Source organism: Ambystoma mexicanum, chromosome 12 (assembly GCF_040938575.1).
Source record: "Ambystoma mexicanum isolate Mex_15411 chromosome 12, UKY_AmexF1_1, whole genome shotgun sequence".
Taxonomy (NCBI): domain Eukaryota; kingdom Metazoa; phylum Chordata; class Amphibia; order Caudata; family Ambystomatidae; genus Ambystoma; species Ambystoma mexicanum.
In genome coordinates this window covers 897,027,655-897,043,046 of record NC_090936.1, presented here as the reverse complement: position 1 = coordinate 897,043,046, position 15,392 = coordinate 897,027,655, and the positions used below count along the sequence as shown (strand labels likewise).

Genomic DNA, 15,392 nt, shown 5'->3' with positions numbered 1-15,392 from the left:
ACCTCCTTCCAAGCATGCACTCCACTGTTCGCCCTAAGCCGCATCCTGGGCGTTGCTGAGGGGGGGTCTTTGTCCCGCCACCTCTGTCACCCACTCCTGACTCACTCCTGTTTCAGGGGTTGCGCACTCTACCAATTCTGGACCTCCACCCAGCACTCCCGTGGGGTAATGACACCCAGGACCCCGACCTGACAATCTTTCTGGGCTTGGAAGTCTCGAGCTCCCCTCACATTCCTGGTGAAGGCATCTTCGCCCTGCACCAGAGGGCCGGTGTGTCCTCAGGTCCGGAGTCGGTATCTGAAGCTTCTCAGTTGCTCCATGTTTTGATAAAGAGGTTTCACCGCCCCTGGCCGAGGTCGTTTCAAGCCAACCTCTCTGGCCTTCAATTCCTATCCAGACTGCCTCCCTGCTGCTCTTCTGGCCTCACAGGGCATCGGACAGTCAATCACCCAGGGAGGGAAGGCAGGCCGCTATCCCTCCAGCTCCCCGTCACGCCGCTCGGAGCTGCAGCACTGTTTCTGCCCCTTACGCCGACAGGGTCTCTCTGACGCCTCCTCCCGCATTCCTCTCACCTGGCAATGCCCCAGACCGGCTGCTCCTGGGGCCGTTCCTTCCGCGCCACAATGATGGCGAGGGCCACTTCTCGGGGTCTGGTCCCTAATTCCACCAAAGGCTCTCTCTTCCACCCTGATTATCCCGCACCAACACCACTGCGGTGGTGCAGCGTGAGCGACGCAGTGCAACAAGGGGAAACAAGCCTGCACCAATGGATGGCACCAACCCTCTGCTGTCAGCTCACACCGACTCTTCGGCGCACCTGCGGGACCCTGCCTCCCGCCTCTCTGCAATGTCACTGCGGCCGCCTCTACGTTTAATCCACTAAATCCCGCCCGGCGCAGCAAATCTGCACCGGAGCCCCCTTCCTGGTTCTTGCAGGACAAAAGGTATGGTGCTCTGGCTCAATATTTACTGGGGCAAGAGCCACAATCTTTGATTTGACGGCGTGTGGTGGAGCTGCTGCTTTACACAGCCATTTCGGTCTGTGCCTCCTGGTGGTCTCACCAAAGAACATTTTAAAAGGTTTTTGTCAAACTAAATTGCACTACTGCTAGAAGTCTACACCCTGTCCAAGAGGAAAGAAGGGACAGAGGCACTGAAACAAGTGTATGCATACAGAGTGATGCGCCTGTGCACAGGCTCAGCAACATCTGTGCACCGGTTTCTAAAATATTTCTTCTGCTTTGCAAGATATGTTCGGTTTCCAACAGAATTATGAAAATCCCCAGGAGTCTAGAGTAACAATCACATGATGCACCAGTAGTGCAATTTACACTTACGTTTTTGCTTTCTGCAATTTGAGCCTTTCTTCCTTTGTACTGTTCCATGAAAAATAATTCAGAAGAAACTTCCAAACTTCTTTTCTCAGTGCATGGCATACTCCCTAAAAAAATTAAAATGTACTTTAAACTTCAACATTATGCAACTATGACATGCTTGTTTAAAAATCATAATTAGGATGATGTATACAGTGGGAAAGTGTTAAACCTAGGACAAGCATTTCATTCTATGTCAAGACCAGAGGCGAACATTATGATTTAACTTCTTAAATGCCACTCTTAAGCAGCCTTTCAAATCTTATAACTTTATATGTTTTTATTTTTTGTACAACTTCCTTGAAAAATAACTCAGAAATCGACCAGAAATGCACTCCACATCCCAGGAGTTTGTTCTTTTTAAGTAGTTGAACAAGTTACTTACCTTATCTGCTAAAGTTCTTTCGATGGGAAGTTCCTGCGACGTATTCCACATCTATGACAGGTAATGACCACAGCTGTGCTGCTTCGGAATATTTTCGGCAGAGGGCGTCCTGCGTCGATACGTTGTTCCTCGAGGGCCTGCGTCGATGGTCGACGTCACCGGATGTTATATATAGGACGCACGGCACCCGTATCCTCAGTTTTAGTTTTTTCCCCAGAACGTGTGGCATCAATCTCCTGCCAGTATGACTGCAGAAAGCCTTGCGGAAACGCTGCTGCAATCGCATAAGAACTTCTGTAGAGGGGCAGGCTCGGAAGGTGCGATGTGGAATACTTCGGAGGAACATCCACTCGAAAGAACGTTACCAGATAAGGTAAGTAACTTGTTCTTCGAGAGGATTGTGTCCTCCGATGTGTTCCACATCTATGACAGACTCCCAAAGCAGTACCAACGTATGGAGGTGGGAAAAGAATTTACAATTTTAGAATTTTAGAATGCCCAATCAAATGGCTTTATAAAGGGAGCTCCCATTAGGAACTTTAAAGCCAAATTCAAATCCCATCCCGGCACCTGGAAAGGCGACGGTGGAAACACATTAGCCCTTTTAGAAACTAAGAAATCAAAGGGATCTTAAAATAAGAACATTCCTCAGATAAGCACTTAAATATGGACAGCGCCGCCAGGTAACCTTTAATGGTACCCACTTGCAGGCCCTTGTGGGCTAAAGAAAGCAAAAAAGACAAAACCAAAGGAATGGAACATTGGAAAGGATCCACATTCTGTACCCTGCACCAGTCACAGAATTTTCTCCAACGGCAACGGTACAGGGATTTCGTTGTGGACCTTCTGGCCGAAAGCAAAACCTCCATCACGTCTTCGGGGAGGACCCAATCCTTATACCTCAACCTTTCAGATACCAAGCATGAGGCTGAGAGACTTGACCTCTGGATGGAGAACCCGACCCCCCCTCCCGTGACAGCAGATCGTCTTGGTAGGGAAGACGGCGTGGAAGGCAGATTGACATGTTGAGAAGGTCCGGGTACCACGCTCTCCTGGCCCATGCAGGAGCAATGAGGATCATCCGGGAACCAAACCTCTGCAACACTTGCGGAATGACGGGGACTGGAGGAAACGCGTACAGCAGTGGGAAGGACCACTCCACTACGAACGCGTCCCCTAAGGCTCCTCTTGGAGGAAATTCCCGCAAGCAGAAAACTCTGCACTTCCGGTTGACACTGGTGGCAAAGAGATTCACTTGTGGGGTTCCCCAAAGGGCAAAGATCTCCAACAGAACTTCCTGAGCCAGCTCCCACTCATGAGAGACTGTGCTCTGCCTGCTCAGAGCGTCTGCCACCGCTTTTTCGTCTCCAGCCAGTTGAACTGCAGAGATAGAAATTTCCTGCTGGATGGCCCAGAACCAGAGCTGCATCGCCTCCCTGCACAAAAGGGGGAGTGACCATGCCCCCCCTTTTTTGTTGAGGTAGTGAATCGCCACTGTATTGTCTGTCATAATCAGGACATTCTTCCCCCGCACAGACGGCAGAAAAGCCTTCAGGGCTAGCCTGACGGCCCACAGCTCTAACAGATTGATGTGGAGTCTGGACTCCGACGGAGACCAACAGCTGCTGGCTGTGAACTCGTTGGCATGAGCTCCCCAACCCATGAGGGATGCGTCCGTCACAATAGTCACCTCCGGCCAAGGTTGCCAAAACGGAGCTCCCTTCATCAGATTGCCTTTGACAGCCCACCACAGAAGATCCTGTGTGACCGAGGGCGGAATCTGAACGGGATCGGACATCCTGCCGGAGAACTGCGACCACTGCATCTTGAGCACCCACCGCAGAGATCTCATCCGCAGCCTGGCCTCTGGCACCAGGAAAATGCTGGAGGCCATGAGGCCGGTCAACCTCAAGAACTCGAACGCCGGGAGACTCTGGGCATGTTGAAATTTGTCCACCATCTGCAGAATGTGATGAGCCCTCACTTGGGGAGACGAACACTGCCCCAGGGATGTGTGGAGCACTGCTCATATGTATTTGAGCCGCTAGGTAAGTGTCAAATGGGACTTCTTTAAATTGAGGGAGAAGCCCAGCTCGTGAAGGGAGTGGCAGGTGACGGACAGATGATCTAGGGCTTGCTCGGGAGAGCGCACCCTGATCAACCAATCGTCCAGGTGGGGGTAGACGTGAAACCCCCTTTCCTGAGATACGCTGCCACCACCATCATCAGCGTGATGAAGACCCTCGGGCGGAGGTCAAGCCGACTGGCAGGACCCGAAACTGAAAATGCGAGTTGCCAACCACAAACCTCAGGTACTTCCTGTGCTCAGGCACATGAAAGTAAGCATCCTTGAGGTCGAGAGACACCAACCAATCCTGAAGTTGAAGGGCCTGGAGGACTTGAGAAGGAGTTACCATCTTGAACTTGTCCTTCCTGAGGAGCTTGTTCAACCAACGCAAGTCCAGAATGGGTCTCAATCCCCCGTCCTTTTTTGGGATCAAAAACAGGCAACAGTTCTATGGCGCCTTTCTCCAGCAGGGATAGGATTTCCTGAGCAAGGAGCGGATCCGGACGCTTCAAACAGAGCTTCCCCGGTGGATTGTCGTGAGGCCTTTGCCGGAAGGGAAGACAGTAGCCGTGGGCTATGATCTCCAGAACCCACACATCTGAAGTAATGGCTCGCCATTCTCCAAGATGCTACGCAAGTCTGCCCCCAACCAGCCAACCATGGGACATGGCCTCATGACTGAGCGGACGTGGCTGCGGCAGTTCCTGAGGGCAAAGAGGCAACTGCCCGAGCGGCTTTGGCACCTCGAGTAACTTGCTTTCCACCTCTGGTACTCCTAAGGTGGCCCCTTTGAATGACATCTCCTCTCGATCTACCAAAGGTAGAGTAGTACCGAAAGGAACCTCCCCTCCATTGCTGTCCCCTAGGTTGAAAAGACAGAGGTTGAGGTACTGCAGCGCTCAAAGACTTTGCTGCAGCTTTGGAGGTTTGCAACCTCTCAAGGCTCTCGTCAGCCTTATTGCCAAACAGATGAACTCCATCAAAGGGCATGTTGAGAAGCCTGGATTGCACATCAGGAGAAAACCCTGACTTCCGCAACCACGCAAACCTGCGTATCACGGTGCTCGCAGCCATGGACCGGCTGACACAGTCTGCCGTGCCCAAACCCGACTGAACGGATTCACACATGGCATCCTTGCCGTCTTGCTCGAGGGCTGGAAACCATCCCGTTCTTCCCCTTCAGGAATATGCTCAGCCGCCAAAGATACACAATCCCACACAGTGTGAGTGAATCTCGCCAAGGCACAAACGGAGTTGGCTGCCTTCAAAGCCATACCCCCAGATGAAAATACTTTCTTTGCCCAACCATCAAAGCGCTTATCGTCCCTATCAGGAGGGATGGTAGGGTAGGCAGCCTGCTTCGTGGGGGCCTTAGCTGCCTGAGTTAGGGAGAATTCTCATTCTATGGCTAATTTCCCTTACCTATAGAGTCCCCCAGTAGCTTTGCTGGACTTGAAGGGTTTGTCTCTTTTTACCTGCTAAGAGTGAGACTATTTTTCCCACTCTTAGGCATTTTTGCTATGTGTGTTCTAGGCTATTTTTGTGTTTAATTCCTATGGGATCTTTCTCAACCCCATAGGAACCATCTTTATTCACATGTGTTACACAGCACCCTCAGTGCAGTGACACAGGGGTGTCGTAGCGACCCCCAAACATAGACTCCATACCCTGGCACTGACTTACTGTCTCCCCGGGCATGTAAAGTCCCCATTGACTTTACTAGTCAAATCCTATGAACTAAACTAGTGCAACCCATCTTCATATGGAGGTACTGGAAGGGGTTAATAGTTTTTCCCCTATGTTCATTTTCAAGAGGGTACCGTACAGTCCCTGTCTCAAAAGTTTCTGGCTGGTGACAGTGGTTACTACCATAAATATTCGACCGCAAATATTTCCCTATGGGATCTTCCCATTGTTCGAAGCTACCACCTTTTCCGACAGCCTCTAACATACCGCCGGTCTGTATTTTAATATCAACTTTACTCCGGAAGGTTTTTATTGCCAGAACTTTAATATAACTTCTTTCTCGTGTCTTCCTCGAATCTCCTAACCCAGGTCGGGGATCCTTTGTTTGTCCTTTTGGCGGGCTTCTGCCGAGAAGCCCTCCTTTCGGCGCCACTGAGTCTGGGATGGGTCCATTGTGTGGGAGGGGAAGTAGGACCCCTGGACAGGGTTGCCTCAGCAACCCATGTCGCACTCTATCCTTATAGGCTGGAGGGTCTCCCGCCAAGATGACCACTCCACTGTGTGAGTGACAGCTAGGATGTATGAATGGGGATCTTTTTGCATAAAAGCAGGGTCCTGAGGACTGGAAGAGCAAGACGTAGCCACTTGAACTAAGAAGCCGAGGAGGAGAGAAGCCAAAGACATCTGCAACGACTGAACCACCGATGAAGCTCTGCTGCAGCATCTCACCACTTTTCTCCACACGACGAGAGAAGATCTTCACCTGCAAGAGCTTTCTTCCCTTGAGCTGGTGGGGCCAACCAGTTTGCCAATCGCCTTCCCGCACCTGCCTTGGTCGAATCTCCCATACCCTGTACTCGGAGGCCGGATAGCCAGGCACCAGTCCACCCAGACCGCGATTTAAAGGAGCGTACCTTTTATTCGTCGGGCAGCACCGCGGCTGGTTTCATCCCTGGGTAGTGCAATAACTCGAACCTTCCTCCACGACGAGAGCCTCTCTTGCTCTGCTGGATCACCCGAACTGCAGGAACTACCAGGAACTACCGCCACCGCAGGAGCCGCTTCTTCATTTAAAGGTACATTGTTCCACCAGGCCGCCCTTTCTTCGCAGTAGCACTAAAGGTGTTTTAAATCCTTTACCTACCTGTTGGGTTGGCCGCCCCTCTCTCTTAACATTGTCTTTTCAATTTCTGCATCCACCTTTTCCACTTCGTTAACCGAAGACTTGACTGCAGCTACAAGAACATTTTTACTCCTGGGCCCTTGCCCTGTACCCCTGACTCTGGCACAGGCCTACTGACTCTGGTCACATTTGTTAGATCTGCCTTCTTTCGATTGATTTTCACTGAGAACTGTGTTGGTGCACCTATTTCTTTTAACTACCCTTTCCTTCCCATTTTTAAACCTTGTGAAATGCCATTTTGCTCGGTTCTCATTTAAGTATTGCTTATACTGATACACTGCCTTGCTTAAGCTGGTTCACAAACTGATGGGAAGTGTTACTAGGGTGTGTAAGGAACTGTTTCTATATAACGTGTGCTTTCCCTCCCTTGTGAGAAATTGTTAGAGGATCCCTTGTGTGTAGTTGTCACTGTGCCGTTTTGCTCAGTTTTCACTCTGGTTCACTTGGTCTACAATTTAACTTGGAAGTGTGTATATTTTTCCTTTGACTTCATTTAACTTGCTTGATGACTGTGAGGGGTAAGCAAATGTGATGAGCAAAAGGATTTCCTCAATTTTTCATGGGGGCTGTGGTATGTGAGGAAAGATACAACAGGAGAAAACGTACATATACCACTAGCTACCCACCTCTAACACACCGAAGGAAGGCTACTTGTCAGAAATGAACCTCACAGTAGGAATTTCATAGGATTATATCTCCCACCATAGACAGAGTGATGTATTTAGCATATTTTAATTATTATATCAAACACAACGTAATAAAATGACATAAAAAAACCTATTTCCAGCGTTCGTCATTTGTGGAAACAAAAATGAGCGAGAAAAGCAAGCACCAAGACATTTGCAGTATACAATTTGTGTGATGTTAGTAATGGTGTGTTTTGATCGCATTTCAATTATACAACAACATGGTATAATAGCGTCAACACTTAAATATGTTTCTGGGGAGAAGGACAACACTGTTGCAGTTTAAAGCTCATCAGTCAAGTCCCAAGCCCCGTCTTCAGGACGCGATAGGTTAAAGAAACAAGTTACACTGACAACATGGCGCCTATGTGTCAGTGCAAAGACCTAAAAAGATAAATGAAAATGTTTTACTCAAACTGATAAAAACTGTGATGATGGTGTGTATATGCATACCAAACAAGTAGCCAAGTTGCTAACCTTAGAATAATTTCTTGTGGTGTGATGGGCAAAACGATTGCGTGAATCAATTTAATTGAGGCGGCAGACCAGTCCGTCTTAGGAATTCAGGCTGTAAATCAATACGTGAATTATTTAGGTTTCTGTTGAAACAAGTAACATATTGAGCCAACAATAGTCGCATTTGGATATATGAATGAATCATATTTATCATTTAATGTATAAGGCAAGGATTTTAGTTTCAAGTCCTGCAGAGGAATATCAATAGTGAACCGAGTTTCTATGGTATTACGGACACTACATGTCCCATAATGCATCATGGAATCTACAAACAATGCAAAAAGCCCTTCAATTCAAGCATGTGGTTTCACATGCTTTTCATTTCTTTCAAGCATATAAATGGCAATGAGTAACACTTACTTGGCCATGACGATCCCAAAGGCTATCTTGTATTAGTATATATTGGATTCGTTATTTTGAACCGCTCGCATATGCCGAGTGTCAGTGAATAGCTCTGTGTGGGGGGCGAAGACACCAGAGAGTGCAATTAGACTCTCTGTTCGTTTTAAGACAGCAGCCGAATGTGGCATAAAGTACAAAACAGGCTTACCTATCGTGTGCACGCTCGCCTTCACAGAATCGCTTTCCACCGTGGTTTCAGTGGTGAAATACCGGTGTAAGCAAAATGTCATTCATTGACATCAACAGAGGACTACCAAATCCAATCCTTCAGTGCATGTAATAGAGGAAGAACCTTCCTCAATGTTAAATAAGATTCGGCCATTTTTGAGTGTATAGAGGTCCTGAAAAAATATACTTAACACTAGAATAGAACATGATCTGATTGCTAGTTCTTAGTATGGAGGTATGTATTATATATCAAATGCATTTTTTCATCTAGAACATATTTGTGCACATAATGGTTGTGCATTATATGGCAATTTTTCAGCAAAGCACCACCCTCCAACAGACATGATGGACAGATTTGGCAAAGAAATCATATTTCATTAACCCCTCAATGGTTCTCTGAGCCATTAGGCCATTAGTGGATAAACAAATTCCACTCTACGGCAATATTAAGGCCGGACTGGACTGTATTAAGATTGTAGATCGATTTTTGCTCCATTTTTTTTTTAAGGAACAGATCCCTGTTCCCTCCCCGTGGGTGAGCTTTAGAGGTTTCAATAACAAACCAAAACATGTCTTCACATGTGTGTTTTGATTCTAGATAATGGGCCACCAATGGTTTATCAGGAGTACCATTACGAATGGCTGAGCGATGTTCTACGATTCGTAATTTGACTGACCTAATAGTTTTACCTGTGTAGATTAACCCACAAGGGCATTTTATCCCATAGATCACCCATTTGGTCAAGCAATTCGAGAAAGATCGGTATTTCCACAGCCTGTCATACAGGTCAATCTGCTTTAAATTCTTGGTCAAATGGCAAACTGAACAATGTCCGCATGCATAGTGTCCACTGACTGGTGGGTGAGTGAGTGTCTCAGTGTTGTTAATAGGGTAGGTGTGTACTAATTTGTGCCGCAGATTTGGCATCCGTTTGAAGGCAAATCTTGGACGATTAGGTTGAAAATCATCGGTGTGAATGATTTTCCAGTTTTTTAGTATCACCCTTCTTAGGTCATTACTCAGGGGCAAGAAAGATGAGACACATGTAATTCTATCATTTTGTGGCTTTTTGTGTCTATCTGAAGGATCACTTCGCGATTTGCGTTACGTGCTCTCTTCATAGATCTCTTGATTATTTTCCTAGGATATTGTCTCTGTTTTAGTATTTCACTCAAAAACTGGCTATTGGTTTTAAAGTCAGCCATTTCACTAAAATTCCGTCGGATTCTAAGGAATTGTCCATAGGGCAAATTATCCCGTAGACTGGATGGGTGGAAGCTGCTGAAAAGTAAAAGCGTATTCTTGTCTGTAGGTTTTTTTTAATAGTGTGGTACCCAGTTGGTTTTCCTTTTTAAAGACTTTTAGATCAAGAAAGGCTATATTGTCAGTGCTTGATGACATGGTGAATTTGATGGTTGGAGTTTGGCTGTTAAGCCATATTAGAAAGAGATCTAGTTGGTCCTGGCCAGAGCATGAAGACATCGTCTATATAGCGATGCCATGAACTAATGTGTTCATGGAAAGGATTAGTCGCTGTGTAGATGAAGTTAGATTCGTAGTGATCCATGTATAAATTTGCTAAGTCCGGTGCAAATGTAGCACCCATTGAAGTCCCTTGCCTTTGTTGGTAAAAGGTTTGGTTACACAAGAAAAAGTTTGTTTTAAGTGCCAGCCTCACACATTCGATGATAAAGTTGGATGGCACTGTACGGTCAGCTCTTGTCTCTAGATATTGATGTAATACTTCAATGCAGTGGTCCTGGGGGATGTTAGTATATAACAATTCTACATCAAGGGTAACCAAGATGTCATCGGCCCCTGGGTGTAGACTGGCAATGATGTGTATCATAGCTTTAGTGTCTTGCACATATGATTTCATTTTAGCCACAAATGGTCTCAGGAAAGAGTCTGCATAAATGGAAAGAGGCTCCAACAATAAGCCTATAGCTGAGACAATAGGGCGACCAGGTGGATGAATCGCATTCTTATGTACTTTGGGTAATAAGTAAAAAGCCGGGGTGGTCGGATTGGGTCTAGTCAGGAACATCAGCTCATCTTTACAGATCCACTTTTGATCGTGTGCATGTTTCATAAGGCTCAAGATTTCCTCAGTCAATCCCGTAGTAGCGTTGCCCACAAGTTTCCGATAACATAATTGGTTGTCCAACTGTTTTTCAATTTCCAGATTATATGCGTTCACATCCCACAGTACGATAACCCCCCCTTTGTCAGCGGGTTTCACTACAAAGGAGGTGTTATTTTCGAGATTTTTTAAAGCTCTTCGCTCTGCTTGTGTTAGATTATCTTTTTGTTGGTTTTTGTTTTTAAAGAGATAATTCAATTCTCTTATTTTGTTTTCGAAAGTGAGAATCTCCGGAGAGATCATAGCTGGTGTAAAGGACGAAGGACATTTAAGTCCTGATATATTATCATCTGGAATGAGCCCCTCTTTTGGATTGCGGAAAAAATACTTGAGCCTTATCAATCTGAAGAAATTTCTCATCTGTGCTTCAGTAGTGAATTTATCTGCAACTTTAGTTGGAACAAAAGATAGTCCCTTACTTAAGACACTAGTTTCTGTCTCAGTGAGGCAGTGAGAACTAAGGTTAAAGATCGGGATTACCAGTTGCTCTGTGGTGGTTGCCACTGTCTGGTTGGCATCGTGCGATTGCCCCATTTATGACTGTGATACATGTGTTTTATTAGAAGTGCATGAAATAAATATGTATCTACTTTTTAAATCCAAAGCTTTGGTCAGTGTTTCCTTGTTCCATAGTCTAGTGGGCCTATTGTGTAAACCCTGAATACTGCTCATCTCCCTCTTGAGATAAGTCTGACTGCTCAGCCACAGCTACCAACTAAATCTTTGTTGTGCGGACTGATACCAAAGGGGATTTATTGCTCTCACCTGTAGTCCTAATCTTGTGTAGTGCTCCCTTAGGGAAATGCACAGAATTCTCTCTAACAGCCTGCACCACCAAACGCTCCAGAGTAGGGTGCGTCGACAAGTAGCACGGGTCACTACTGGCTGGGTGGTATTTTTTCAGAAGCGACTTATTCACTGCCGGGAGACTCTCCGGAGCAGTCCAAGCCGCCGCCACCCTTCATTGCAAAGCCATGTGAAATGGCAACACCGGGTCAGTGGGTGGACCTTGATCCAGGATGTCCGCCAGATCATCCTGATCAAAATCAACAGGTGGACCAGACCACCCCAAGTATTCAGTCACCCTTGACATGAGACGCCTATAGGAGGATTTGGCATGCGTCCCAGGCTCAGGCCTGCCAAACGCCACCTCCGGAGAGGTGTCAAGACGACTGGCGTCATGCAAGGACTGACGGAGTTCCTCCATCTGAATGTGCCCCGACAAAAGGTCCTCAGGGACATCAGGAGGCACAACCATCTCATCATCAGACCCTTACTCCACCTGTGAAATATACTCCAAAGGCTGGAACAAATCCAATCAAGGAGGAGGAACAGAATAGGGCTCAAAAACAGGGCCTCACAGACTTACTAAGAGCCTTCCGCGGAGCTTCCACAACCCTCCGGGGCACCTCTGGCAAATATTCCACAAACGGCATCGAGGGCGCCGAGGGAATCGGTGTCAATGTCGAACGAGGCGCTGACGGCGTCGACAACGGCGCCCCACCATTCCTCTGCCTCGTTGAGGAATTCTAGGAAGCGCCGTCATCTGTCGCCTTCCCCGTCTTTCTAAATGAGAGTGTAATAAATTAATAAGTGTTTTACCAAGAAACCTTGAGTATATATTTTTTTGTTTTATTTTTAAAAAAAAATGTTTTCAATCACTTTGGATTTTTTAACAAAGAAGTGGAATGTGTTGACTTCAAATCAGAAGGTCAAACCAAAAGCGTAACTGATTTTCATTCTTGTGAAGAAAGTAAACCATCAATGCAAGTCCAATAGGAGACAAAGACAGGTAAATGTAGAAGAGGGGCAGACGACCGGGGACATGAGGAATCCAGATTGTATATATGTCTCATGAGTCTCTTATAGGTTAGTTGGTCATAGTGGAGACGGTATTCGGATCGTTGAGTGGAAGCATCACGTTGATGATGTGTTGCATGATTTTTACAGTCGCCAAGGCCCAGCCTGGTTTGACGCCAGCGATCAGCTTATTCCAGCAATTTTCCTCATCTAACGATGAGAAGTCAGAGATATTGTTTTTCAAGTAAATATGACGGATGTCGCGTGTCTCAGGACAATTCAAAAGGAGATGACGGATCGTTTCCTTTTCTGTAGTGGATTTGCAACAGCGGCATCGGTTTTTTGGCGTTAAGCCTCTGGTAGCCAGGATTTCATTTGTCCCCAAGAGGTTCAGTCAAATTTTCAGGAAATAGAGTCGTGCTGACCTACTTGGGAAAAGTTTAAGATATGCTTGCAGCGTGTCCAGTTTCTTGAAGAATGGTGGGAGGTGGCTGGTGAGTTTGTATTTATTTGCTGTTTCTACAGTTTTTATCCAGTCCCACTCTTTGATTTTTTTGGAGGTTTTAACTGGATTGGTTATCAGTTCTTCATTACTACTTTCAACTGATTGTAAAAGGTTGAGCATCTCAGATTCCCATTTCTGGAGCATTTTGCATGATCTCAATTCAAGTTCTTGGTTTATCAGACGGTATGCGTACGGGGAATCTGGCATGATACATTTCCTATATAATAGGACGCTGTCTAACGCGACTGTCGTTCCCAAAGATAATAGGCCAAGTTCTCGCCTGATTGGAGCAATCGGGGTCGATTTCGGGAGGCCAAGAATTTTTCTCCAGAACGTGGCTTCCAATTTAGGCCACAACTCTGGTGGAAGATTTGGCATAGCGTCCGCCCCGTAAGTTAGCGATGGTATAACCTTTTTCTTATAAAAGTCTCTTACTGGGATTAACGAGTATTGTCCAAATTTGATGTCTATGGCCTTCCCCTGTATAGATTGCTTCTTAACTTTCTCTACGAGAACTTCTTGCATAGCTTTTTCTTTCAAAGAACTGTCTAACGTGACACCCAAGTACTTAAAGTTGGTAACAATTTCGATTTGGGCCGGTCCCAATTGAAGGCTAATCTTTTCGTTTGGCTTCGATGTTTTTTGAAGGACCATCATTTTTGTTTTTGACTCGTTGATTTCCAAGTTGTTTTCGGCCATATACCTTTGTAGGTTATTCAGTTGTCGTTGGAGACCTATTGGGGTGTGGTCCAATAGGATCAGGTCGTCTGCGTATAGCAGGCGACTGATCTGTGCTCCTCCTAACTTTGGTGGAAATGAACGGATTTGTTTTTCTGAATCTTGAAAATCACCTAGATAGGTCCAAAATAAGGCAGGTGCAGGCGGACAGCCTTGTTTTACGCCTCTGGCTGTTTTTATCACCCCAGATAGGGTCCCCTTGTTGGTTTAACCGAACTCTCATTGACGTGTTGGAGTATAATGCTTTGATTGGGTTCAGAAGCTCGGGTGGGCATTCCCATTGCGTTAGTTTCTGCCATAGTCTTGAACGGTCCACTTTATCAAACGCCTGGGTTAGGTCAACAAACATAATGTATAGGCAGGGTTTGCCTTCCAGGATCTTACTTTTCAATGTATTCAATATCAAGATGTTAGCGTTCGTGCCCAAGTTCTTTTTAAAGCCGGTTTGAAGGTTGTCTTGACAGGGGGCGTTATTTGCCCTCCTGGTGAAGTGTTGCAAGAGAAAGGATCCAAAGAGTTTACCTACTGAATCTAAAAGGGCTATGGGGCGAAAGTTGGCTGGATCAGCCCTATTTCCTTTTTTGTAGATCGGGACTATGTTCGCACAAGTCCATGATGGGGGAACAGATTTGGAGGCCGAGCAGTGGCTGAAGATTGTGCTCAAAAGTGAGGACCATGCTTCCGGATGTGATTTTAGGTCAAAGTTTGTAATTCCATCCGGTCCAGGTGCACGAGATGGTTTTAGTTTTCTTATTTGTGTTTGGATGTCTTCAGGGTCGTCTAACTTGATCCATGGGGAGTCAGTACCACTCAATAGTTCCTGGGTGGTATCTGGTTGTTGAAATAAAGTTTCGAAGTAGGTCTCCCAAACTGAGGCGGCGACTCCGTTTAATTGGCAAGGGAGGGCTCCAGGTGTAGCTCAGTGGATGAGGGTCCAGAAGTCTCTCGCGTGGTTGCCGTTTATCACCGTGAGGATATTTTCTGCGTCTTGCTGATAGAGTTTATGTCCATAGCCTTTCAGCCAATTTCTATAGGCTTTGACAGCTATTGTAATGGCGTTTTGTGCTAATTGGGAATTAAGTTTTGCTGCTTGTCTTTTAGCTCTTCTCAGCTCCCTCTTCATTTCTGAGATTAATTTGTCGAATGTATGCTTCTGTTGGGGTCGAGTATGGATATTCTTTCCACGTGGAACTCTGAAAGAAGTCAACAATGGAGTATAGTCGACCATCAAAGGCTGTTCTCGTGTGGTTTGGTCTTTATAAGCTGCCGTTAGGGAGTTTATTGCTCTTTCAGTCATTCTCAATCTTGTGCCTTGGGTTGTTATTTCTATGTTGGCGGACATCGAGGTGTTTTTGGGTGGTGCTGTAGACCAGGTGGTTTCTAGGAGGTTGTGGTCACTCTCTTCTGTTCTTATCACGTTAAATGATGTTACTAGATTTAATAGCGGCCGAGAGACGAAGATGTGATCAATCGTTGATTTTGAATTTGCTCTCTCCCAAGTTGGACATCTCTTTGGGTCGTAAAAGACGTGGTCAAGGTTGGAGAATGCTCTGGAGTCCATTAAATTCAACCATTTGGATACCCTCTGGTCTGTTGGTAAGCCTTTAGGTTTTAGGGTAGGAAGGTTGGCGGGATTTTGACAGTTGATGTTGAGATTCCCCGCATATGACTATATGGTCAACTTGGTGGTTTCGATGAATCCAGTCAATTTCTCGTTCCATTTCCTTGATGAATTTTA

General features: G+C 46.1%; 1 protein-coding gene across 3 annotated transcripts in view; it reads right to left on the bottom strand.

Annotated features, from left to right (window-relative positions):
- Positions 1 to 15,392, bottom strand: part of TBC1D15 (TBC1 domain family member 15) — a 1,818,951-nt gene that overhangs the window by 569,571 nt on the left and 1,233,988 nt on the right. For all 3 annotated transcript variants that reach the window (XM_069629387.1, XM_069629388.1, XM_069629389.1), the window contains one exon: positions 1,338 to 1,441. In XM_069629387.1, the coding sequence (XP_069485488.1) occupies positions 1,338 to 1,441 (104 nt within the window). The remainder of the gene's footprint in view (positions 1 to 1,337; positions 1,442 to 15,392) is intronic.